At 36.3% G+C, this 27,136-nt stretch overlaps 4 protein-coding genes across 6 annotated transcripts; all 4 read right to left on the bottom strand.

The window, feature by feature from the left end:
* Positions 1 to 5,744: 5,744 nt before the first annotated feature.
* LOC127260457 (serine carboxypeptidase-like 40) lies at positions 5,745 to 10,002 on the bottom strand. Its single transcript, XM_051288189.1, has 8 exons — positions 9,570 to 10,002; positions 9,201 to 9,308; positions 8,813 to 9,084; positions 7,629 to 7,886; positions 7,422 to 7,540; positions 6,970 to 7,071; positions 6,031 to 6,136; positions 5,745 to 5,897 (listed from the first exon to the last, which is right to left on the bottom strand). Exons 1-8 carry the CDS (start codon positions 10,000 to 10,002, stop codon positions 5,745 to 5,747), a joined length of 1,551 nt encoding a protein of 516 aa, XP_051144146.1.
* A 1,304-nt stretch (positions 10,003 to 11,306) lies between these two features.
* Positions 11,307 to 15,126, bottom strand: LOC127260848 (serine carboxypeptidase-like 40). The gene is made up of 9 exons (XM_051288818.1): positions 14,984 to 15,126; positions 14,471 to 14,907; positions 13,764 to 13,871; positions 13,407 to 13,681; positions 12,999 to 13,259; positions 12,784 to 12,890; positions 12,039 to 12,131; positions 11,732 to 11,837; positions 11,307 to 11,650 (listed from the first exon to the last, which is right to left on the bottom strand). The coding sequence occupies exons 2-9, from the start codon at positions 14,874 to 14,876 to the stop codon at positions 11,507 to 11,509; spliced, it is 1,500 nt and encodes a 499-aa protein (XP_051144775.1). The 5' UTR covers positions 14,877 to 14,907; positions 14,984 to 15,126; the 3' UTR covers positions 11,307 to 11,506.
* Positions 15,127 to 15,456: 330 nt separating this feature from the next.
* On the bottom strand, positions 15,457 to 24,220 carry LOC127260847 (probable inactive ATP-dependent zinc metalloprotease FTSHI 4, chloroplastic). 3 transcript variants are annotated; one of them, XR_007840815.1, is made up of 19 exons: positions 23,990 to 24,214; positions 23,365 to 23,689; positions 22,537 to 22,792; positions 21,888 to 22,260; positions 20,623 to 20,881; positions 19,646 to 19,777; positions 19,076 to 19,150; positions 18,867 to 18,992; positions 18,627 to 18,736; positions 18,477 to 18,555; positions 18,237 to 18,374; positions 18,007 to 18,118; positions 17,473 to 17,636; positions 17,267 to 17,372; positions 17,042 to 17,118; positions 16,547 to 16,690; positions 16,190 to 16,342; positions 15,847 to 15,992; positions 15,457 to 15,744 (listed from the first exon to the last, which is right to left on the bottom strand). XR_007840815.1 is itself a non-coding variant. In XM_051288816.1 (18 exons), exons 2-17 carry the CDS (start codon positions 23,638 to 23,640, stop codon positions 16,199 to 16,201), a joined length of 2,571 nt encoding a protein of 856 aa, XP_051144773.1. In that variant the 5' UTR covers positions 23,641 to 23,689; positions 23,990 to 24,214; the 3' UTR covers positions 15,648 to 15,992; positions 16,190 to 16,198. The 3 variants fall into 3 exon arrangements, 2 of the variants coding, with proteins under 2 accessions (XP_051144773.1, XP_051144774.1); XM_051288816.1 differs by having other exon boundaries at positions 15,648 to 15,992; XM_051288817.1 differs by lacking the exons at positions 15,457 to 15,744; positions 15,847 to 15,992; positions 16,190 to 16,342; positions 16,547 to 16,690; positions 17,042 to 17,118 and having other exon boundaries at positions 17,442 to 17,636; positions 23,990 to 24,220.
* Positions 24,221 to 25,159: 939 nt separating this feature from the next.
* On the bottom strand, positions 25,160 to 27,105 carry LOC127261177 (MADS-box transcription factor 23-like). Its single transcript, XM_051289410.1, has 8 exons — positions 26,719 to 27,105; positions 26,362 to 26,437; positions 26,202 to 26,266; positions 26,016 to 26,115; positions 25,878 to 25,919; positions 25,743 to 25,784; positions 25,502 to 25,647; positions 25,160 to 25,422 (listed from the first exon to the last, which is right to left on the bottom strand). Exons 1-8 carry the CDS (start codon positions 26,898 to 26,900, stop codon positions 25,338 to 25,340), a joined length of 738 nt encoding a protein of 245 aa, XP_051145367.1. The 5' UTR covers positions 26,901 to 27,105; the 3' UTR covers positions 25,160 to 25,337.
* Positions 27,106 to 27,136: the final 31 nt, after the last annotated feature.

Raw genomic sequence — 27,136 nt, 5'->3', positions numbered from 1 at the left:
TCTGTCTCGCTGGACGGCCTGACCGGCATTCGTACGTCGGGTCACGAATTCGCTGTTGTCTGCCGGCGCAGACATCGACAACGACCCTTTCGCTTTCGCAGGTTCAACTATAGAATCCTTGTTACGAGTACTCTTTTCTCTAAACGATCAAACTTACTGGACTTCTCGCGTTGACGCGGGTTCGTCGGCGCCCGTGCGCGAATCCTCGTTCGCAAGATACGGCTGGACGACGGGACCGTGAACGGCGGACAAGGTCGTCGTTCTCGATTTTTGGCCGTGACGTGCATCGCAGGAAATCCATTTTTGCTGCCTACAAATTCACAAAAATCCGCGCAGGAGTTTTTTGGGGCGCCCACTCTGTCTCGCTGGACGGCCTGACCGGCATTCGTACGTCGGGTCACGAATTCGCTGTTGTCTGCCGGCGCAGACATCGACAACGATCCTTTCGCAGGTTCAACTATAGAATCCTTGTTACGAGTACTCTTTTCTCTAAACGATCAAACTTACTGGACTTCTCGCGTTGACGCGGGTTCGTCGGCGCCCGTGCGCGAATCCTCGTTCGCAAGATACGGCTGGACGACGGGACCGTGAACGGCGGACAAGGTCGTCGTTCTCGATTTTTGGCCGTGACGTGCATCGCAGGAAATCCATTTTTGCTGCCTACAAATTCACAAAAATCCGCGCAGGAGTTTTTTGGGGCGCCCACTCTGTCTCGCTGGACGGCCTGACCGGCATTCGTACGTCGGGTCACGAATTCGCTGTTGTCTGCCGGCGCAGACATCGACAACGATCCTTTCGCAGGTTCAACTATAGAATCCTTGTTACGAGTACTCTTTTCTCTAAACGATCAAACTTACTGGACTTCTCGCGTTGACGCGGGTTCGTCGGCGCCCGTGCGCGAATCCTCGTTCGCAAGATACGGCTGGACGACGGGACCGTGAACGGCGGACAAGGTCGTCGTTCTCGATTTTTGGCCGTGACGTGCATCGCAGGAAATCCATTTTTGCTGCCTACAAATTCACAAAAATCCGCGCAGGAGTTTTTTGGGGCGCCCACTCTGTCTCGCTGGACGGCCTGACCGGCATTCGTACGTCGGGTCACGAATTCGCTGTTGTCTGCCGGCGCAGACATCGACAACGATCCTTTCGCAGGTTCAACTATAGAATCCTTGTTACGAGTACTCTTTTCTCTAAACGATCAAACTTACTGGACTTCTCGCGTTGACGCGGGTTCGTCGGCGCCCGTGCGCGAATCCTCGTTCGCAAGATACGGCTGGACGACGGGACCGTGAACGGCGGACAAGATCGTCGTTCTCGGTTTTTTGCCGTGACGTGCATCGCAGGAAATCCATTTTTGCTGCCTACAAATTCACAAAAATCCGCGCAGGAGTTTTTTGGGGCGCCCACTCTGTCTCGCTGGACGGCCTGACCGGCATTCGTACGTCGGGTCACGAATTCGCTGTTGTCTGCCGGCGCAGACATCGACAACGATCCTTTCGCAGGTTCAACTATAGAATCCTTGTTACGAGTACTCTTTTCTCTAAACGATCAAACTTACTGGACTTCTCGCGTTGACGCGGGTTCGTCGGCGCCCGTGCGCGAATCCTCGTTCGCAAGATACGGCTGGACGACGGGACCGTGAACGGCGGACAAGGTCGTCGTTCTCGATTTTTGGCCGTGACGTGCATCGCAGGAAATCCATTTTTGCTGCCTACAAATTCACAAAAATCCGCGCAGGAGTTTTTTGGGGCGCCCACTCTGTCTCGCTGGACGGCCTGACCGGCATTCGTACGTCGGGTCACGAATTCGCTGTTGTCTGCCGGCGCAGACATCGACAACGATCCTTTCGCAGGTTCAACTATAGAATCCTTGTTACGAGTACTCTTTTCTCTAAACGATCAAACTTACTGGACTTCTCGCGTTGACGCGGGTTCGTCGGCGCCCGTGCGCGAATCCTCGTTCGCAAGATACGGCTGGACGACGGGACCGTGAACGGCGGACAAGGTCGTCGTTCTCGATTTTTTTGGCCGTGACGTGCATCGCAGGAAATCCATTTTTGCTGCCTACAAATTCACAAAAATCCGCGCAGGAGTTTTTTGGGGCGCCCACTCTGTCTCGCTGGACGGCCTGACCGGCATTCGTACGTCGGGTCACGAATTCGCTGTTGTCTGCCGGCGCAGACATCGACAACGATCCTTTCGCAGGTTCAACTATAGAATCCTTGTTACGAGTACTCTTTTCTCTAAACGATCAAACTTACTGGACTTCTTCGCGTTGACGCGGGTTCGTCGGCGCCCGTGCGCGAATCCTCGTTCGCAAGATACGGCTGGACGACGGGTCCGTGAACGGCGGACAAGTCGTCGTTCTCGATTTTTGGCCGTGACGTGCATCGCAGGAAATCCATTTTTGCTGCCTACAAATTCACAAAAATCCGCGCAGGAGTTTTTTGGGGCGCCCACTCTGTCTCGCTGGACGGCCTGACCGGCATTCGTACGTCGGGTCACGAATTCGCTGTTGTCTGCCGGCGCAGACATCGACAACGATCCTTTCGCAGGTTCAACTATAGAATCCTTGTTACGAGTACTCTTTTCTCTAAACGATCAAACTTACTGGACTTCTCGCGTTGACGCGGGTTCGTCGGCGCCCGTGCGCGAATCCTCGTTCGCATTATACGGCTGGACGACGGGTCCGTGAACGGCGGACAAGGTCGTCGTTCTCGATTTTTGGCCGTGACGTGCATCGCAGGAAATCCATTTTTGCTGCCTACAAATTCACAAAAATCCGCGCAGGAGTTTTTTGGGGCGCCCACTCTGTCTCGCTGGACGGCCTGACCGGCATTCGTACGTCGGGTCACGAATTCGCTGTTGTCTGCCGGCGCAGACATCGACAACGATCCTTTCGCAGGTTCAACTATAGAATCCTTGTTACGAGTACTCTTTTCTCTAAACGATCAAACTTACTGGACTTCTCGCGTTGACGCGGGTTCGTCGGCGCCCGTGCGCGAATCCTCGTTCGCAAGATACGGCTGGACGACGGGTCCGTGAACGGCGGACAAGGTCGTCGTTCTCGATTTTTGGCCGTGACGTGCATCGCAGGAAATCCATTTTTGCTGCCTACAAATTCACAAAAATCCGCGCAGGAGTTTTTTGGGGCGCCCACTCTGTCTCGCTGGACGGCCTGACCGGCATTCGTACGTCGGGTCACGAATTCGCTGTTGTCTGCCGGCGCAGACATCGACAACGATCCTTTCGCAGGTTCAACTATAGAATCTTGTTACGAGTACTCTTTTCTCTAAACGATCAAACTTACTGGACTTCTCGCGTTGACGCGGGTTCGTCGGCGCCCGTGCGCGAATCCTCTCGTTCGCAATATACGGCTGGACGACGGGTCCGTGAACGGCGGACAAGGTCGTCGTTCTCGATTTTTGGCCGTGACGTGCATCGCAGGAAATTCCTTTTTGATGCCTACATATTCACAAAAATCCGTGCAGGAGTTTTTTTGGGGCGCCCACTCCGTCTCGATGGACGGCCTGACCGGCATTCGTACGTCGGGTCACGAATTCGGTATTGTCTGCCAGGATAGACATCGATAATGATCCTTCCGCAGGTTCAACTATAATATCCATGTTACGTTTTCTCTTTTCTCTAAACGATAAGGCCTACTGGACATTTCGCGTTGACGCGGGTTCGTCGGCACCTATGCGCGAATCTTTGTTTGCAATCTACGGCTGGACGACGGGTCCGTGAACGTCGGACAAGATCGTCGTTCGCGATTTTTGGCCGCGACATGCATCGCAGGAAATCCATTTTTCCTGCCTACATATTTGTGAAAATCCGTGCAGAAGTTTTTTGGGGCACCCACTCTGTCTCGATGGACGGCCTGACCGGCATTCGTACGTCGGGTCACGATTTCGCTGTTGTCTGCCGGGACATACATCGACAATGATCCTTCCGCAGGTTCAACTATAGAATCCATGTTACGTGTTCTCTTTTCTCTAAACGATAAGGCTTATTGGACATCTCGCGTTGATGCGGGTTCGTCGGCGCCCGTGCGCGAATCCTTGTTCGCAATATACGGCTGGACGACATGTCCGTGAACTGCGGACAAGGTCGTCGTTCGCAATTTTTGGCCGCGACGTGCATCGCAGAAAATCCATTTTTGCTGCCTACATATTCGCGAAAATCCGTGCAGGTGTTTTTTGTGGCGCCCACTCTGTCTTGATGGACGGCCTGACCAACATTTGTGCGTCGGGTCACGAATTCGCTATTGTCTGCCGGGACAGACATCGACAATGTTCCTTCCGCAGGTTCAACTATAGAATCCATGTTACGTGTTCTCTTTTCTCTAAACGATAAGGTTTACTGGACATCTCGCGTTGACGCGGGTTCGTCGTTGCCCGTGCGCGAATCCTTGTTCGCAATATACGGCTAGACGACGGGTCCGTGAACGGCGGACAAGGTCATCGTTCGCAATTTTTGGCCGCGACGTGCATCGCAGGAAATCCATTTTTGCTGCCTACATATTCGCAAAAATCCGTGCAGGAGTTTTTTGGGGCGCCCACTCTGTCTTGATGGACGGCCTGACCGACATTCGTACGTCGGGTCACGAATTCGCTGTTATCTGCCGGGACAGACATCGACAATGATCCTTCCGCAGGTTCAACTATAGAATCCATGTTACGTGTTCTCTTTTCTCTAAACGATATGGCTTACTGGACATCTCACGTTGACACGGGTTCGTCGTCGCCCGTGCGCGAATCCTTGTTTGCAATATACAGCTGGATGACGGGTCCGTGAACGGCGGACAAGGTTGTCGTTCGCAATTTTTGGTCGCGACATGCATCGCAGGAAATTCATTTTTGCTGCCTACATATTCGCGAAAATCCGTGCAGGAGTTTTTTGGGGCGCCCACTCTGTTTTGATGGACGGCCTGACCGACATTCGTACGTCCGGTTACGAATTCGCTGTTGTCTGCCGGGACAGACATCGACAATGATCCTTCCGCAGGTTCAAATATAGAATCCATGTTATGTGTTCTCTTTTCTCTAAACGATAAGGCTTACTGGACATCTTGCGGTGACGCGGGTTCGTCGGCGCCCGTGCGCGAATTCTTGTTCGCAATATACGGCTGGACGACGGGTCCGTGAACGGCGTAGAACAGCGAATTAAAAAAGGGCCGGGCCTTGAGGAATTGCATGTATACAGATTATAAGGGCTTAAATGGGCCGAACTATATGGGCTAGGACCTTAAGTGTGGTATAGGCTGGGCTGGGTTTAATTGGGCTGTCTAGGTTTAATTGGTTGGGCCCATTAAGGAGTGGGGCTGAACCGACAGAATTGGGATGGCATGTGCTCATTTGGGCTGGACACATGTATTTATTTAATCATTTTTCCAAAGATTGCTTTAAATTATTCAATATAATTATAATTTAATTATTTAGGCATAATTTAAGTAAATTAAGATGGTATTGTTCTGCATTTTGATGTATAAGAATAATTTATTTTTATTTTTTTTAATATATCTATTTAAATAAAAGGGTATTTCAAGTTATTAATATTGTATTTCAAACATATACTTAAATACTATTTCAACTCAATTTTTAATTATTTCTAATAAATCTGAAAAAGACACACAAATGCATAGTTTATAATAAAATATTATTTCCTATTTAAACTTTTACTATTATTACACTAACATAAAATGTCAAAATACTTCTAAAATACATCTTAATACACTCTATAATTATTACTGGATTGTAGAAGGTAGTTGTGTCCCTGCAAGAAAATGTCGAATAAGCGAAAGGGCCCTAGCAGGTTGATCGGTGGGAACCATATGACCCGCTCCTCTTATTGTCGCAAATGTAAGATTTTCTTCGTACACTTGTGTGTATCCACCGACCTATATATATATATAACAAATTTAATTATTACATAATCATTTCAAGAATTGTCATAAGAAATAATTACTTGTATTTGTAAATTTTGAAGAAATTTAAAGGGAAAATGTAGCTAATATCGTATTGTCATATTACCTGTCGAGCAAGGTACCATGGGTGCCAAGGGATTTTTGTAACAAGTTTCATTTGCTTGATGGAATGCTGCGTGGACGTAACAGGTAATCTTCCGTCTATGTCCCCACTGAAAAATGGTAGTTAGATATAATATTTATTTTAATAATAAATAATAAATAATATAGATATAATTATTATAAATTATCGAAATTGAGGACAAAAGAAGAGAATTTATAAGAATAGTTTTTTTAAAAGGTATTAGAGTTTTGAAGATAATAAAATTTTAAATTAAAATAACATTTGATGAGATTGTATTGGAAATATGTATTTAATATAATACTACCTATGTCCGGTCGCAAGGGTCTTATTTAATTTTTATGTGCTGAAATTTGAATATTAATTATTATATCAAAACATAGTACAATTTAAGAAAAAATTGCAAAAATACTTCAACTAGTGTCTTATAATACTGATGAAAGGACATTTGTGTAAAAATTTATACAAATATAGAGATATTTTTAATGTGAAGTATGATGACGCAAAAGGTAAATGAGACATTTAGAGACAGACGGAGGGAGCATTTTATATACAATTTTCTTAAAAAAATAATACTACCTCCATCCGGCTCTAAGAATCTCAGTTATTTTTTGTGTGTTGACATTTGAATATTAATTATTATATGAAAACTTAATACTATAAATTAAGAAAAAAAATACAAAAATACTTTCATTAGTGTGTTATAGTACCAATAGAAGAATATTTGTACAAAAAATTATACAAATATAAGAATATTTTAATACTAAATACAATAATGCAAAAGATAAACTGTGACATTTAGAAGACGGATGGAAGGAGTATATTAAATAAAAATAAGTATTTGTTTTTTAATTTATTTTAAGAAAAACAAAAGAAAAGAGAAGTCATTGATAATACAGATCATGACAGAAGTTTATAGTTTACCTATAAATCCAAACTCGAATTCCTTTTGACATCAACTCCTTAAGAATGGGAAGGATTGTTGAAGGACTGTCTTGCCATTGCCATTTCTGGACAATCTCATCGCTGCAAATTTTCCGACAAACTATAAATATTATTGTAAGAAAAAAAAAATCATAATAATAATAATAATGATAAAATTGATTTGGTATGATTAATTTTTTAGGGGTGGCAAGTATCTAGCAACATATAAGTGAAAAAAAAAAAGAAAAAAAAAAAAAGAAGAGTTTTGGAAGTTTTGAAATAGTAAAAAATTTAGATATTTGATATAATGTCATATGAGAGGTGAAATGAATACTTTATGTAATATTTTTATTTTATTTTGAAAAAATTACTATTAATGAATAATATTAAATTTTCAAATTCGTATTAATTTTCAAAGATATATATATATCAATATATATATATGGTCACACCTGCAGAATCGCCATTTGTACGGAATGTTGGTGACATTAGCATGGAGCGCCTTTTGAACATCGACTCTGTTTAAGTATGCATACACATAATTATCAATGCAAGGATCCGACATTTTAACCTGCAGATATATAGATAGATACATATTAGTGTAATTAATAATTACTAAGAAACTTATCGAAACTGAAATAGCTCGATTTTGAACTCACTGAAGCCTTCCCATGCTTCTCATCGAGGCTCGAATTATGGCAAACTGGCGCGTAAATATTGTAGATGTTGATAGATTGAGTGTTTCCAACAGCTTCTAATAGACTAGAATTGCACTTATCGATTTGGGTTGTGGCATTAGTCGAGAAACAATATTTCATTACCCGGTCAGTAGTCTCTTCAGAAACAAGAGCATGACTTCCTAAGTATTCGTAAATCCCTCGAATATCAGTTTCATCGTTGATCACGGGATTTCCAATCTATAAGAGACGAGGGATCCTTAGTTAACAAGCATACTACAAGAATATAAATATATGAGGTTGTGTTATAATAGTATTTTGTTTGTTTTTTGCAATAGTAAAATTTTAAATTGAAATACATATTTGAATATTATAAATAAGTATTTAATATATGATCTTTTAATAAAAAAATAATTATGTAAGGTATAAATCTAAAATAAGTAAGAATATACTCTCTCTCTCTCTTCCATAACATATGATATTATATCCATTTTAATTTGTTTCATAACAAATGATAATTTTTTTTTTATATAATGTATAATATCATACATTCATTTAAAACTCTTTTATTTCTATTTTTCGATAAACAAATATTTTTATTACATTTAAAATTCCCCACCTTTTGTAAAATTAGTTTATATAAATCATAAATAAATAAATATTTATTTATTTATTTATTTTATATAAAAAATTATTATTTACAAAATAATATTCATATTAATATATTTTTATTGAGATATATTTTAAAATATTTAAATACATGTTCTAATTTTTTAAAATTATATACATTAATATTAAAATTACTACCAATATCTCTTATATAAAAAATAATAAGATAATATTATTACTTACCATTATTAACTAATTATATATTATCACTTTATTAAATACCATGTCCCATCAAATGTATTATTTGTTACGAGACATAATGAGTAACATTTTTTAGAGTAAAAAAACTACTATGAATAAATAGTAAATACTAGGCTGAAAACACAATCAAACAAAATATAACACTACTAAATTTTGGACCAAAATAATAATAATAATAATAATAATATGGAGTATATCTATATCTAAAAAAAAAAAATAATTGATTGAATAATAATTTAGTAAAAAATTATTAAAAGAAAATAAAAAATCAAAGTAAACACAACTAAAAAACTTACCATGATTCCTTTGAGATTGATTTTTGTCTCGTTGGTTTTCAAATTGTGATAGAGGATCGTTTGCCCTAATTGAGGTACATAATGACCGGCGTAGCTTTCTCCGGAAATATAAAAATCTGAGTTCTTATATTCGGGAAATCTTTCCATCCAATTTAATAAAAATACATAATTCTTTATAGCAGTCTTAGTATCTCCTATTGTATAATTCATCGTTGTACTCAAGTATGAGAATCCAACACCAGCAGGAGACTCTACAAACAATACATTTGCAACTGATACAAAAACATAATTAGTATAAAAAATTGTAAAAAAATAAGAAAGCGTAAGAAACATGTGTGTATATATATATATATGTATTATAATTGTAAATTAATTAATATCAACTAACCATGGTTCCATGCAAAGGGATTGTGGTAAAGAGTTTTGCCATCTCTGTGAACCCTAAAAGGTCCAAGTTCTTCCATTGCCCCATAGCCAAGAGACGAACACCCTGGCCCTGTTACGATTTACAATAAAATGCAAATAAAAAAGTTAATATATTTTTATATAGAAAATTCGATTTTTATATAATAAAAAAGGCTAAAACAAAATTTCAAGTGAAAATAGCTTAAGACCAAATCCCAATTGAATAAATTCTTTGACTGTGTTCTTTTGTAACATGAGGTTTGTCGCAAATCCAACCCTTACAAGGCCAATCTCTTAACGTACTTAAATTCATATTTATTTATTAATATAATGGGTAAATCGGAAACCTAACCTCCATTGAGCCAGAGAAGAAGCGGCAAGTGTTTGTGACGATCCGCCTGAGCCTCTACAAAGTAGTAGTAGTAAAAGGCGCCGCCGCCGACGGAGACGTATCCGCCGTACTGCTTGAAATTCACCGCCGTTGGCTGTCCAGGTAGCCTCTCGATTTCATCTTCGTCTTTCATCCCAGCCTCATTAATATTTGCACCGCCAACAAGTCTCGCCTCCTCCAATTTACTAATCACCTCATCGTAATTGAAATTGATCTCGGAATCCGTCGTCGTTTTGCTCTTCAGCAGCTTATTAGCCTGGTTGTAGATATGCCAAAGAGCTTCATCACTTGCAGTGGTTTCTGATACAGAAATGAGGGATATAACAATGATAATTATTATTAGGATAGTACTGGCCGAGATAACAACGCCGGCGGCGGCGGTGGCCTTCGCCATCGTTTAATTCCTTTTTGGAGTGTTTGGAGGGAGAAACACGATCCAGAAACTGTAACCGAACAAATTGCTTTATAAGTAAACTTTTCGGGCCGGGCTGGCCCGATATGTACGGCTCCGGTGATTTTATTTAGTTTTTTATTTTAAGAATATATTTTTTAAAAAAATCTTATAAAGAATTTTTAAATTAAATTAATCTGATGTTTTTTAATATAAAATCTGCAATTTAGGGTTAGATAGTTAAAAAAATTGGAATCAAATTTTAAGTAAACATAACCGTTGAAGTTTTGAAAAAAAAAAAATTGTATGTTCTTTTTAGCGGAGTTTTCCTAAATTGTACCTTTGTATTTCTCAAAATAAAATACATTTTTTCCTTCACAAAACACCGTCAAATTTTTTTCAAATTCATCAAAAGAAAAACACAATATTAAAAGTGATATTTTATTGGAAAAAATATACATTATATTTAATATTTTTAAAAATATATATATATATTGTAGATAAATAATATCAAATTTAATTTTTGCATATATAGTATATATAGATGCCTTAAGTTAATTAACAATTATAAATTAATGCTCAAATCTAAATTGAAATTATGTGAAACAATAGTTTAATAAATGTATTTTGCACTATTATTAATAGCTCATAAAATAAATTATCTTTATACTCTAATACCTTTCAAAGATCATTCTACATTATTAATATATATATATATATTCAAACTAAATGTATGTCTACTTATCATTGGGTGATAAGGTCTTTGTCATACTTTTAAATTTGAAATTTTATACTCTGCCAATTATTTTATTGAGATTTTGTTTAACACTCAAAGTCTAATTTTACAAATAAATTGTTTCATAGAGGTTGAATGTATAATTTTCTAAAAATGAAAGAAAGAAAATAAATAATGGTAATATAAAACTAGAATATATTGTTAAAGTTAGCTTGCTCTATATACTATTTTACTAATATGTCTTCGGTAAAATAGAAAGTTCTATTACATGGTTTAAGTTGAATTTTTATTTTAATCAAACGATATATATATATATTATGTTTTTCATATATTCAATTTTGAAGGCACAGGTGGTGAATATAAAAATGGATTTGAATTTGAATTTAAGTTTGTAAATAATAAAATATTGGTTGATGTGATATAAATAAATATTTAATATAATATTTTAATAAAAATAAATAAATATTTAATAATAGATAAAATTTTATTGATAATTTTAAGAAAATATAAATAGGTGTGAATCTAAATTTAGAGCATAAATAAAATATAAATCATCGTGGTCATGCTCAAAAGTATATGGTGTGCTTTCTTGCATTACACAGTGCTATCGTGTGTGAAAACATATTGTATATATCAATATAATACAAATGCAATATATTATGGGTGTTAGATTTAGAAAATCTGCGCAGTACTGAATAAGTGAATATATAATGTAATTAAGCAGCAAACAATATTATTAAAAATAAAATAAATAAATAAATAATTAATTAATTAAGTTGGGAGAGGTGTCCCAGCAAGAAAATGTTGAATAAGAGAAAGTGCTGCAGCAGGTTGGTAAGTGGGGACTTGATGACCAGCGCCTCTTACCGTAACAAACGTAAGGTTTCCTGAGTATACTTGTCGGTATCCACCAACCTGTAATTAAAATAAATAATACATTCTTTATTAATTAAAAATTAATTAATATAAATTTTAAAAAAAATAAATAATGTATACCTGGTTTCCGAGGTACCATGGACACCAGGAGGTTTTGGTAGCAAGATTCATGGTTTTAATGGATTTCTTTGTAGAAGTAACTGGGATCCTCCCATCAGTATCTCCACTGCATATATATATATATATATACACACAATATATTTTTACTCATTTAACACTAATTTATTTTTAAAAAAACAATAACATCAAATACATTTTTTTCTCTCACAAAATATCAAATTAAATAACAACTTTTATTTTTTTCTAAAATTTCAAAAACCTACAAAGCCAACAATATAAATAAATAAATAAATAAATGGTACCGTACCTATATATCCAAACTCGGATCCCATCAGATAAAAACTCTTTATGCAGAGGGATGACTGTTGATGGGCTGTCTTGCCATTTTTGAGCCAAGTTACTACATGCACGGTACACTCATGTCATAACATCGGAATGACCGTCTCATTTAAAAATTAAAACGGTTAGAATATACGTCATTAATTATTTTTTTAATATAAAATTGTCATCCAATATCTCATACTATGATCTATTCTCATTCTTTGTCTTAACATTAATTTGAAGTCTTACACTTTTTAACATGCAAGTCTCTCAGGCTTCCTTTAGACATGGGGATTTTTAGAGATTTGAGTTTTTGAAAATTTTAAAATTAATAAAAAGTTAGTCTTTAATGTGATGATTTTTGAGATAATTAAAAAATATATTTGATATATATATATATATAGAAAAAAAATTGAATATTATCTAAATCACATAAGTGTGTAACTTTTTATAAAAGTATATTATCACTGAATAATATCAAAATAATTTGTCTAATAAATTATATATTCCTACATTAACTTGAAATTCAATTAATAATTAAGGCTTTAATTTTAAATTCCTTGTGAAATTAGGACAATCGAAAAGTAAGGTATATGAGTGTGCTATTTCTTTTTATTTACTTGAAATAGTATTTAGATGGATGTCTTGTGTTAAAAAGAAGTATGTTCTATTAGAAACGGTAGTTAAAAAAATTATATAATATATATATATATATATTATTCCACATATACCTGCATGCTTGCCATTTGGTGAGTTTAGCATGGAGAGCCTTCTGTACGTCGAGTCTATTTAGGTATGCAGACACATAATGCTCCATGCAAGGATCTACTGCCTCAATCTGCATTACTCAATTTGATTAAAAAATTAAATAAAAATAAACATATACATATACATAAAAATTAAATAAAAATAAACATATATATATATATATAGTTAGGTTACTCACCGAAGCCTTTTTAGGCTTATCCGTGAGGTTAGAATTGGAACATGTAGGAGAATAAATGCTGTAAATATCGATCGAATCGATGTTTTTGAAGGTCTCATATAAGGCATTTAGGCATTTATTCGACTGCGGCTCTTCATCCGGCGAGAAGTTGCAATATTTCATTATCGTATCGATGGTCTCGTCGGCGGATAGAGCATGGCTTCCGAAATATTCATACATGCCTCGCTGATCCGTCTCGTCGTTCATCACACCATTTCCTATCTATTATAGAGGTTTTAATTAGACTCTGTTTTTTATATAGATATTTTTGAAATTTTTGATATTATTCATCGATGATGATGATGATAATAATAATAATAATAATAATAATAATAATAATAATAATAAATTGATAGATCAAATGCTTACTATGATTCCCTTGAGATTGATTTTAGCGTTCCGGGGCTTGGAATTGCCGAGGCGAATGGCATGGGCTAATTCAGGTATGTAATAGCCGGCGTAGCTCTCGCCGGAGATATAAAAATCGGAGTTTTTATATTCGGGAAATCTTTTGAACCAATTCAACAAGAACATATAGTTGTCAATGGCTGTTCTTTTATCGCCACTTGCGTCGTAATCCGCCGTAGTGTTCGAGTATGAGAACCCAACGCCGGCGGGAGACTCCACAAACAGCACATTTGCAGCTGATGATATATATACATTCATTATATATAGATGGATAATTAATTAAGTGAAATAAAATAAAGTAAATAATTAATTATTAACCATGGATCCAAGCAAAAGGGTTGTTGTAGAGTGTCTTGCCATCACTGTGAACTCTAAAGGGTCCAAGTTCTTGCATTGCTCCATATCCAAGAGAAGAACACCCTGGTCCTGTTAGTATTAAAATATTATAAATATATATAATCTATTAGAAAATATTTTATTCATGACCTATTTTTTAGTTAAAATTTTACTAATTTTAAAATTCTTTTAAAATATATTTAAGTGCAACTTCACAAAATATTAGCTGTATATAATAAATAATTTTCAGGACGAGAAATATAAAAATATCATTTTAGTTAGAATGTTGATAAATTCTCAATCAACACCTTCAACGATTGTCAAGACATAATTAAGATGTGTTTTAGAAATTTAGGTTTGTTTAAAAATAGAAAATAATAATAATTTTTTATAATATTTTGAATGTAGTAGTGTTTTTTTAAAAAATAGAAAACCTTTTATCAAGAACAATTCTCAATTTGTAACTTTTCCAAAAGTATTAATGGTAAGGAGTTGCAGGACAACTGGCCAAGGGACCTACAAATACAAACTACATGACATTTCCAAATGCTTTTCATTTTGCTCTGCAAGATTAAATTAACCATTAATAATAACAACAATACACACACTCAATCATTCCGTGGCCATTAATCCAAAAAAGCCATATAGATGATCTAAATATTCATCAAAAAATAAATAAATTTAGATACCTCCATTGAGCCATAGAAGAAGAGGGAGCTTCTGCTTCTGCTTCTGCTTCTGAGAATGGTGATCATCAACCTCAGCCTCCACAAAGTAGTAATAAAAAGCTCGGCCCGCGGCGCGGTCGACGGTCACATATCCGCCGTACTGCTTGAACTCGACAGGCGGCTGCCCCGGCAGCCTCTCGATTTCATCCTCAATCTTCAACTGTTGTTCATGGGCTGGTGTTCTTGCTGCATCCTCATCATCGAGGCTGAGACGGGCGGTGTCGACGATGCCGGTTTTCGATAACTTGGCTTGGTAGATTCGAGACAGGGCTTCAGATTGGGTGTAGGCAGCAGCAGTTTGTGATGTGGATAAGAATACAAGTAGTAAAGTGTAGTGAAGAGCTACGGCTGCTGTTGGTTTATTCATTGCTTTGTTTGAATTGGGACCAAATTACAGGCTGCAAAAAAACGAAGTGGTAGTACTGCTGCTACTGTATGTTTGTTATATTTGGAAGGAACTGAAAATAATATTACCTGGAAATTTGAGGGCTTTTTAACAAAGTATCTTACTACTTTTTAACTTTTCGACACAAATTGTGGTGTTTCCGCCCGGCCCGGCCCGGCCCGGAAAATTGTCTATTCTTGGAATGTGAATTTGTTGTGTTGAGAGTGACTTTGGTCATGATTGAAGGTGGAAAGCATGGCCTTGTTTACTTTTTAGGAGCCATACAATAATAATAATAATAAATAAATAAATTGGGGTTTAAACCCAATAAATGATATGGTTATGTTATTTAATACAAACAATGATAAGGGGTATTTATGGAATATAATAATAATGGAGTGATGGATATATGGTCTGTTTAAAAAAAGAAAAAAATAAAATTTTGATAATAATAAAAAAATTAATATTTAATATGATGTTAACAAATAGGACCAAAACTTGTTGTAAACAAAGTACACTTATTTATTATTGGGATTCACCAGGGTATACATACATACATACATACAAATAACACTTTTTAACATTTCCCTCCCAATGTTTTCAAATTGGGGATGCTTCCAAGATTCAGGAATATTTTTTGATATATCAAATGATTTGGAAAATCAGAGGACCTCACTAAGATACTACTCTATAAGATTATTGTTTACATCACATGTATAGACTACTATTTTTCTGACTCAAAAGACTCGAATATAAAAAAACAAGAAAGGGCATCACCATGGCATATTCCCATTTCAACATGCAGCTTGCCAACCAATTCGCAAGTGTCCAGTAAATTGATTTTAGTTTGCTTTTGGATGAAAAAATATACATAATAATAAATAATAATGAAATAACAGCAAGGGGGCTGATAATACTGGATGAATATTTAAGTCTGGTTTGCTAAACGTACCTCTGTTTTTGATACTTAAATAGGAGGATTCAGAAACTCGTCCGGCCTTCACATGAAATTTGGATAGCCGAAGCCGCTGTAAGTTTCCTTCACTCAACAATGTGATGGTCTGAGTTATGATGAACAAGCTATCTACTAAGGTGAACCTGAATTGAAGAGAACCCAAATAAGAGCAAACGATTATGCAATCAGTGTCAGAAAATATAATACATATATATTCTCAATAAGATTATGCCAATGTTCTACAAGATTAGGTAGGATATATGGAAATGGAATCCACCTTTATGCCTTAAAAAACAGTGCTTAAGAAAGAACAGCTAAGTTGGAATCAAAATGTGCTTACTAGATGATGTTATAGGAAATGGCTTCCCAACAGAAGTAGTGGTTTTTCCTTTTCTTCTTCAATTTCCATGGATGCCTCTTCTTTGATTTCCTCAACCCTCTTATCCCATATTCCATCAATCAGTTTCCATGTGTCATCACTTACGATTTGAGTCTGCATGCAAACACAGAAATAGAAAATCGTTAACCAAAATCTAATGATGATGATAGCAAACTACGAAGGGAGAACAAATGCATTAAAAGCCATCCCATCTCCTGCATAAATGGAGAATGGCCATTTCTCCTTCCACCCTATGCTTCCCCAACAACAATGCTACCAGTTGCATAACCAAAAAAAAAAAAAAATCTCTCTACTTACCTCCATCGGACGAGGGGCACCGAACGTGGAGAATCCAACATTTCCAGGTGCAAAAGTCACCCTCCCTGGAAGTGAAACACCATGGAGTCCCCAACGTCCAGCATAAATAAGGGCACCATACTCATCCACTGGCCTGACAGCAGGCTGGTAACCGGGGAAATATAAATTTTCATCAAAACCATACAATTTAAGACAAACTAAGCTAACTCAGTCTCCAAGAACTAGCAAATACAGAACAGTTAGGGATTGATTAGGAGGCAGTATTGATTATGTAAATATGATTAAATAAAGATTGCCATAATTATTGGACTTTTTGGGCTTGTCTTCAAGTATGCACACAATTCCTTAGATTATTCTCATATAAACTAATATTTGATGCACCTAGTATCACTAGAAACACCTAAACCAAACAAACAGTAATGTGCTTGAAGTCACAAAATTTAAAACAAACTCCAATAGTCATTTTAAAAGATAGGTACATTTGTAGTCTTGTACCTGTGGTATTCGAGGTGAACTGTTGAAAATTTTCCAAATTTCATCAGCTTTTATCTCTCCCTTTTCAAGTAGGACATCTGCTTCAAAAGTAGAAACAAGGGTCATGGATAAGATATCAACATAAACAGAAGTGGACCAAAACCATAACAATATAAGTTCCAAAAGCAATTGAAGAACAGATATAAGTCAAAGAAAGCTTAATGAGAAATGCCAGAAAGAGCAAACCTGTAATGCTCTCCACTGCAGGACCACATTCTCTCAATATAGATGTGCATTTCTCGACAGCAAAGCGTAAGTATTCTTCTCTGAGTGCTTCCAGTTTAGAGGCAAGCTGTACATTGCCATATACAAAATCTAAAACTGCCTTAAAAGAATTACAAAATCAAGATAAATTATTTACCGATTTAAAGTAGGACTCATAGTATCCTCACATTAGGCACAAGGTCATTCTGGTATCTGTAATAGGCTTTGCCAAACGCAGTCATTCCCGTCCGCAAAATCAAGAATTCAGAGAGTTTGGAAGCCTCCAATGTAGATTTTGCAGAAATCCAACAAAGATTGTCAACTCCAAAAATCTCTTCTTCAATTACTCTGGCTACATATTTGAAATATCGAAGATAAGAAAGTAGAATTCCTAGCCACCCAAACAAATCTATAGAAGACAACTCAAATAAACTATTTATTTTAACAAAATATTTAAAATATAATCAAGCTCTAGTAAGTTTCAATGAAATTTAAAACTAATAAGCAACTATTGTTCTTTACAAAAGGAAGAGAAAGATAACATATATGGACATATCATTTTTGGTGCAGTTAATTCAACAAATGCATTTATTACGTGGATACGTTTACTAAACTAGTATTCTTTAACTTCTAAGTCACATGTATCAAAAAGATTTCTAAACCCTTTAACACATTTGTTAAGGCAATACATGCTACATCTGAAGCAAAATTATCGGACTTACGAGCACATGCGTGCACTATAGAGTCCACATAATCTGCCTTGCGCTTAAATAACCTCCCTGATACCTCCTGATACCGCATATTAGGCTGACTTCGAATAGAATTAATATTTGTCTGGAAAATTGCAAAAATAAGACACATGTTAATATTTATATTCAGTGGTTCCTATAATTTAGTAAGAGCTGTTAAATAAACTCAACATGGATAACAAATCTAATGTGGCAAATCATACATCTGAGAAGGAACGGTAGGGGTCTGGTATGTAACATGCGAGAACTGCAACAGCAGCCTCACGATATGCCAATCTTAGTTTCAACCCTTCAGGGACTTCAGTGGAATCTTCTTGACCTGTTTCAAAAGTGCCTTTTTGCTGCACCATTGATGAACATGTGATCATATGAACTTGAATATGCTACATCAAGTCACATAACATAAAGGCAAGATATCCATTGCTAGGAGTATTAATGCTCACCCGCTTCAAGGCTTCAAGAAGTTTTTCACGCCCTATGTAGTCTAAGTCCTTTCTAGCTGTTAAAATTCCAGCCTCATTCCTATCATGCAAAATTCATTAGGAGCATTTAAGGATGGAAAATATAATTATTAGCTTTAAGTATTTTCTCACAGTATATTTTGCAATTCTGCTCCAGTAAAATCATCTGTAAGCTCTGCAATTTCCTGGAGTAGAATCTCCTTTTCTTCCTCTGACCGGAAATATTTATTTTTAGCATGCACCTATCATAATAGTAATGGAATTATCACAGTGAGTGACATCTTACAAAAATAGCTTTTATTTTTTTCTTTTCCTGAATATGTAACCCAGTTTCTACGAGGCTAAAAAATTTAAACCAACAACAGAAAGCACCTTCAATATGGCAAATCTTCCATCTTTTGATGGTAATCCAACTCGAATAATCTTGTCAAAGCGGCCCTTTCGTAAAAGAGCAGGATCAAGAATATCCAGTCTATTTGTTGCACCAATGACCAAAACCTGATAATAAAATCTTGCCAACTCAAGATATGGCATGGGAACACTTGATCCTGAAATTGGTTATGAATATAATTATTGCAGACCTGTGATGTCGACACTTTAAAACCATCCATTTCTGTCAGTATTTGAAGTAGACCTTGTTCCCTCTCTGCGCCACCCTAGAAAATGAAACAGATGCAGAAGAGTGTCTAAAATGTCAGAAAGGATAGATTTGCATCCCTTTAAACTTGACATGATAGTTGATCAAAAGAAAACACAAATGCAAAAATAGGATCAAAACAATGATGAAGGCTGCTTCACAGCACCATTACTGAATGGAAAGTGATGGATAATATAGAACTATTAGTCTTGATTTCAGAAAATGTCTGTTAATTATTCTTCCAGAACCATGTAAGATTCAGGCTATAGTGTGATGCAAATTGCAAAATTCAAAAGAAACCAGATAAATGCACCAACACTTTCACTTATTGATTTACGAATTCCTTCTTTAATATATATATGATTATGCTTATTAATTTTGTCAACATTCAACCTGAAATCTACATGCATCAGGATTATAAGTGTGCTGTACAATAACTAAAAAAATATTGAGATTTATATTTATAGGTAGAAGGAAACATATAAAACAGGTTTAGCCACAGGTTCAGCCATACCCCACCAATATCAGGTCCACCACGTTTACTACCAATGGCATCTATCTCATCAATGAAAATTATAGACGGTGCAAATGATCTGGCACTGGAAAAAAGATCCTTCACACGGGCAGCAGCAACACCAACAAACATCTGAAAAAATTTAAAGTTAAATTAGTTGCTGACAAGCATCTAGGAGTCTTTCTTAAAAGCACATCCAATTAATCCTTCTGCTTCTAATTGAAAACATCAATTTTTATATTCATAAATCACTAGTAAAGTGCGTTTGCATACTCATGTTTGAGTTCAGGTGGAAAATATACAACAATAATTATTAACCAGTCAGTGGCTGCAATTATAATAGTGATAACATAAAACATTCAATCCATATTACCCTGGAACTGATACAATCACAGAAAAATAGAGATGAATAAAAGCTTCAAAAAATTTAGAAAAACAAGAAGAGATTACAAGTTTTCAAATACTGTCGACTCTCTCAAGAATCCACAAATAAGACTACCCAATTGCAATACGTCAACAAAAGAAGAATCAGCTACCATTATACCATTCTACATTTAAAGAACTCCAGTGGAACATAGTTACTTTACAAAGAAGTCTCAAAATACTTCCATGTGCTTACTATTCAGCTATTATATTAAACATGTCAAATTCCACCCGGAATGGCTTTATATTCCTGCATAAAGCAATTGATTTTTTATTATTTTGTTATTTTTTGGAGAGAAAAAAAGCCCTAAAGAAGTTGACTGAACATTGTATTTCAGATAAGTCCTTGAATTGTTCTTTCTGGACATTGTTTTCATAAACAATCAATATAGGGATGGCAACTCACTTTTACCTGAAGCTCTGTTAAGTAAAACCAATAACCCAAAAAAATGCCTCAACAAAATATTATTTCAAAAAAGAAAAATAATATAATTAACATATATCGACAACGTCTTTGAACTACTTAACTGTTTGGTCATGAAAAAGTACCTTACCTCAACAAAATCAGTACCATTGGCTGCAAAAAATGGAAGACCTGCCTCACCAGCTATAGCTTTTGCAAGAAGTGTTTTACCAGTCCCAGGAGGACCGTGAAGGAGCACACCTTTTGGGCAATAGATACCCTTGTTTTGAAACTCTTCATCATTTTTTAGAATCCGTACAATTTCTTGCAGCTCTCTCTTGATATATTCTTGACCAGCAAAGTCATCAAAGGTAATGCCTGTTTTTTCCTCAGCTGATATGAACTTTGCCCTAACACGAAAATATGTTACATAAATCAGAATAAAATGAGTTCAGATCACTATTAACCTCCTATTGAGTGCCAATCCAACTAGATATTTTCAAGCATATGCATATCAAATACCCTTGAGAAAATCAATTGCATCTCAACAAGGTGGTTCAAAACTTCAAACTGTGGCATAGAACACAGTACATGATCAAAGAAACAAAATAACTAAGATGCATGTATATTTATGTTACTGCTTATTAGGACTTGTTGAAAGGTCTCACCTCACAAAATATTCTCCAAATGAAAGAAAGACACAGTTTTACATTCTATAAAACCAACTTTAAGCTTGAACCAAGTCTTGGAATCAGCATTAACTTATTTTTTATGACTATTTTGTCCACTCCACCTTAGTCTCTCCTGGCCAACCTCAACTAATTGAACTCAAGCAATCACAATAACATCACTTCATACAGGAAGAATAATTGAAACTACATGTGTATAACATTTTTTGAGTCAATATTAACCAAAATGCCAGGACAAAGTGTCAAACACCATTATAAACAATGAAAGTCATGTTCAAACTGAGAATGGCATGCTTAGCTAATAATTCAGTCATGGAGCACCAGAGGACATTAATACTCAATATTCTAAATAAAGCAAAGATGAAAAATGAAATCCCTGTCAGCACAAATGAACCAGATAATCAATATTATCAATACATTTAGTAATACAGAATGACATCACAATTTCTGCAGCAAACAGTTGGTAGTACAGTTGCTCCATCCTAATCATGAATTAGTGTAGAAATTTCTCATGATTGTTGGAACAAGCTACCCAGCTGCACCACTTAAAATGCAAACCATCTAGCCAGCTAATACATTCAAGCAATTAGGTTACTTAAAGCCTGGTTTCAATGGACAGAAGAAGATATCATGAAAACATGTGTGGGTGTGTGCTTTAATTATAATGCAGAAGAGAATGACCAAAATAAAATCAAATAGGAAACACAAAAATTACAACTCAACCTACCGACTCTTCCCTAATGAACCAAGGGGAGCCTGGGGCTCAAGTGGCTGCAATGTTGGCTTCTTAGGAGGAGTACCAAGATCACAGGGTATCAATTTTGAGTATATCGGCCTCATCATATTATCAATCCAAACATATAGAGCAACAGAAAGAGCAAGCCTCATAGACCACACAACAGCAGTGGAAACACTTGAATATATTTCTGCATGAAGGGTATTCGCATTGAGGACATCAACATTTACAAGCTGGTTATGCAACTTTCGCCAAACATCATTCCAACAGTCAATAGGCATACGCTCAACCACATGACGTCGGAAAACAATTTTCTCTTTATTGCCTTTTTCTTTCATCCCTTCTTTGTAATAAGGTAGAATCACTGTGTTGAAACAAGAAAAATTATTACATTCATAAGTTAATTATTAGCTATGTGAAGCAGCAACACATGGTTTTGAAACTTGTTTTGGTTAAAGCTTTAGTACAGTTGTATGAATTCAAAAGGTGAACCCATTATTTTAAGACAATGAAAATCATAAAGTTATAATCCATTGATTGTTCTTATGATTGCAACATTCGATGATGTTTATATTAATACTACAACAATCTACAATTGTGCAAACGCAGGACTTTTTATGTATTACAATAGAAGCCTAACCTGAAACCGTCTGCCCATAATTGGCGTATTCCATGAACTGAACATTGTTTGATTCAAGAAGTCTCTTTAAGTCACTATAATCTATGGGATGAGAATTCTCAGGGTCCCACTCAGTTCCTTTTAATTTTCCTCTCATGGTCAAAAGTGCTCTGCTCCACTCTGAAGCCATCATAAGCTGCCTCTCCAATTGGGTATTTGCCTTCCTCTCAAACTCTTCCAATTTATTCATTCGTTCTCTCTCAGCTTCCTTCAAATTCTGACAATGCCAACATTTGTGCACTAAACAATTCATCTTTCTGTTAAAAAATTAATGGAAATGCAAATAAAATAAAAAGGGCAGAGAGCAAAAACCAATCAAGATTTGAAGTGCAGCATTATGCCTGTCTATTTAAACATACGAGCTAGGAACTAACTAGGACTTTTAAAGTTCTGCTGTGGATACAAAATAGGTTGAATCGGGAGTGTGACATGAAGTAATTGTTTTCAAAGACATCTAGACAAAGATCCACCCCAACTCCCCCTGCAACCCAAATCCGAAACTCCTTGTGCCACTCCAACATTACAACAAAGTAACCATAACAATTTTTATGTCAAATAAGCTACCCATTTGGGCCCTAACATAGTATTCCAACATCCAGCTCAGAAGCTTTATCCCCTCTGAGTAAGTGTTACTCCATTTTTCTTGTTTTCAGATAGAAGATAAGCATGTGAAAGATTACCAATTAACATATGAACTTCAGCAACTTTCTACACAATCCACCAAACAGCCAAAGAAACAGTTCAGCTTCTCCAAAAATGCCAAAAAGGAAAATGCAAAGATATAATCACCTCAAACAGCTTCTGAGACGATTCATTATCCCCCTCCCCCTCCACAGGGTTGATGCTCGAACTTGAAGAATCTTTGCAACACTTAATACGAAGCCTTCTAACATCAATCCAGGGTCCACGCGCATGCCCCCGGGATCGCAAACTCGTAACAGAAAACTTCCAGGCTAATAATAATTTCTCACTTTGAAGGAATGCAGTTTTAGAATGAGGGAAAACAGACAGGGATTTGGGTAGAAATATGTCTAGCTTTGAGTTTGCTGTCCCTGTAAAATTCATCCCTTCTTCCTCTTATTCAGAGTACAGCAAACTAATCTGCTCCTTAACACTGCAAAGAACATAGTAAGAATAACAAGTGCCAAGCAACCCAATCTTACGGAAAAAAAATTAACAATTAACCAAATATAAAATACTTTTGATTGAAAGTAATCAAGAATCTATAACAGAAAGCAATGGAAAAATACGTAATTCAACAAGACATTATCCTAAACTGTATGCATTAGTTCAAATTAAACCCTCAATTCCAAACCCAATAAAACAAAACAAAACAAAATTTGCGCAAGAATCAGGAAACCGACAACAAACATAAATAAGCGGGCAGCGAAACGTCAGAACATAACTTACTTACCGGAAAGTACCCCCAAGAAAACATGAAGAGTACGCAGCGAAGTGACTGAAGAATGCGGAAATGGCAGAAGTTTGGAAGGGCAAGCGTCTATGCAGACGATAAGCTTTGCAGAGAGTATCTACAATTACAAAGAAAAGAAATGAAAAACCCGCCGTGCAGGTTGGTTGGTTTTCTTGTTGTTGGTAAACTTATTAATTTGATTAATAGTATTAATTATTAGGGTTTATCACTTGCAGTGATGCAGTCCATCCCGATAGGAACTGATAAAACAGGTAAACCCTCCTTATCCAGATAAGTATATAAAAATTAAAGAAACTCTAAACCCTAAACAACATTTTCGACTTTTGCAGTGAAAATCCCAGTCGCTGTGGGTAAATCTGACTAACCTAATACCTGCAAACTAGACAAACAATCAATTTTCTATAAATACAATACTTTCTCCATCCATTTTTCAAGTTTTTCTTATTCGATATATGTTCATCTCTATATAAAATTTATTTATTTTAAATATATTTAATAAATATAATTTTATTTTTTATTTTTTATTTTTTTCAATAAATAAATAAATATTTTTTTATATTTAAAATTTTTTATTTTTTATAAAATTAATTTTAAATTAATTATAAATAAATAAATATTTTTTATTTAGTTATATATAAAATATTATTTATATTATATATTTTTTATTGATACTAATTCATACTAATTAAGCGCCTCTCATTTGACCTGGAGAGAGGGAGTATATACATATATTATAATTTATATATATATAAATATCAATTCAACTCAAATTATATACTTATCAAAAGAATTATTTCAAAAATCGTAGTAACGTCTGTGCATTGGATAAATTTTGTTACTATGTGTTTTTAAAGAATATAGGATTTGGTTACCAAAAATATTATTTATTTATACAAAATTCACTATATTTACATAAAAAAAAAATATAATTTCTAATAATATAATTAATTTAATATTTAGCTTGATTTATTTACTTATTAGTTACGAGAATTAAATACCCATTGAATAAATTTGCGATCGAACTAAAAATAAAAGAATAAAAAAAAATCATACTAAACATCCCTTATATGACATGCAAAATCAAAATCAAATCAAGAGACATTGGAAGTTTGAAAAAACATACCCAAAGGAAAGATCAAAACAGCACAGGGCAGGGTTAGGCTATATAGTAGAAATCATCATCATAGGATTTAGCAAGTAATGAATCATCCTTAAAAATGTGACAGTAAGGTAAGGATGAAAGAAACAGTCTCTACAGGCTGTCTGGCTAGCTAGCTATACCAACTTCATATATCACACATAGGAGCTTGAGTAGACGCTCCTTCGATCACCCAAAGCGAGCTTGAGTCTCCGATGTGCTCGAATAATTCTCACCGTCGGGCGTTTTCCTTTTCAGACCGGACGATGGCAATCTGGACACAAAAACAGCGTTCTTTATGACATCGTCAAGTATTACAAAAATCACGGGGCAGGTCGAGGAGGGATACATACCCCAAGTGGAGGGTGGTGTCCGAATCGTCATCATTTGTGACAGTCCCGTTGCAGATCATCTCGGGGCTTCCGGAACCTTCAGTTACTTTTGTTTTCAGTGGAGCGCGATAGCTATCCGACGGGAAAAGGGCTTGAAGCTCGTTGACCTATGTTTAGAACATTCGATGATTTTTTTAGAAGTGGCCGCGAAAATAGTACAACATAGGAATATTTGGAAAGTAAAAGGATGTCTTGGTTTTGCCTGCCGTCTTAAGGATTCATTTTCTTGTATGACCTGTTGTTCCTGCGCCGAATAGCAAAAGCCTGGGTTTATATATAAATTCTCTTTTTTTCTCGGATTCGAGAACCGAATGTAAAATGAAATAATATTCCGAACCTGAACTTTAGATTGAGTTAATTCCTCGATCAGTAGTTGCTCCTGCAAATGACGGAAACCGGGATTGTCTTAAAACATGCAACACATATTCGGACAATAACTAAAATCGATTTGTCTTAAAAAAAAAAAAAAAAAAACCTTTTTCTCCTTTACACATAATAGCCCCTCGTTTAGTTGTTGTTCAAGCTCGTTCAGTTCTTGCAACCCCGTCCCCGTCAAGTCCTTTCCCAACAATCGCCTACGAACAGCAACCACCATTAGAAAACAGAGGTTTAAGAAAAAAATTTAAAAAAAAAACATGACTTGGATTAATGAAATTCATACATTTCCTTTAACCTGAGCCGTCCGATCTCCTCTTTCAAAGCCTCCGCCTCCTTCGCCGACTGCTTCTGATCCGAAGGAAGAGAAGACATCACAATCCTCGACAATTTTTAAGGAAATATAAAATCAAAAAAGACAACCAATTTAGAAGCAAACATCGTACCTCCGGATCGAGTCCTCCCATGGAGTCCTGCATCAGTTCCACACACTTTTTGTATTTCGAAAGTATTTTCGCCATGCTGATAAGAACAAGCAAATTTAACCGCACATTTACACGAATTCCGCGAGATTCGGACACTTAAATAACATAATACATTACTACACTAAGTTGTACAGAATTTGTTTGGATTCATTTCCAGAAATCAAACATATCAACGCAGACATTCAATAGTTTTTGGTCCAAGAGCATAAACTGATTCGTACTAGATTCAAAAAGCGCCCAATCTCAGGAAATTTGGTTTTTGAATTGAACAGATTAACAGAGAAATCAAAATCAGAAATCGAGAAGAGGCATGCAGACCTGGAACTGGCGAATTCGAAGAGCTTGCCGGTGTTGGAGAAGATGATGACGGCGACGTCGGCCTCACACAGAATCGAGAGTTCATTCGCCTTCTTCAGCAACCCCGACCGCCGCTTCGAGAACGTCACCTGCCTGCTGTTCACATTCTCAATCTTCTTAATCTCGATCTTTCCGCGCCCCATCGAATCCAGCAGCAGCAGCAGCAGTTTCTCCCCCAAGATCAAAATCGGCTCGGCTCGGCTCCAGAAATCCCTAGAATTTGAGTCCACCGAAAACAGAAAGGGGGGCGATGCAAAATTGGGGAAACTCAACCCCCCCACAAAATAAATACTAATGAAAATAGATGGAACAGAGACTCGCCGAATGGGGGGAGGAGGGAGGAATGCAGAGAGGCACAGAGGGGGGCGGGGGGAGGAGA

The sequence above is a fragment of the Andrographis paniculata genome, unplaced genomic scaffold, assembly GCF_009805555.1.
Source record: "Andrographis paniculata isolate CXL003 unplaced genomic scaffold, ASM980555v1 Contig62END, whole genome shotgun sequence".
Lineage (NCBI taxonomy): Eukaryota > Viridiplantae > Streptophyta > Magnoliopsida > Lamiales > Acanthaceae > Andrographis > Andrographis paniculata.
The sequence above is the reverse complement of the archived record's forward strand: the minus strand, read 5'-3'. Positions and strand labels throughout refer to the sequence as shown.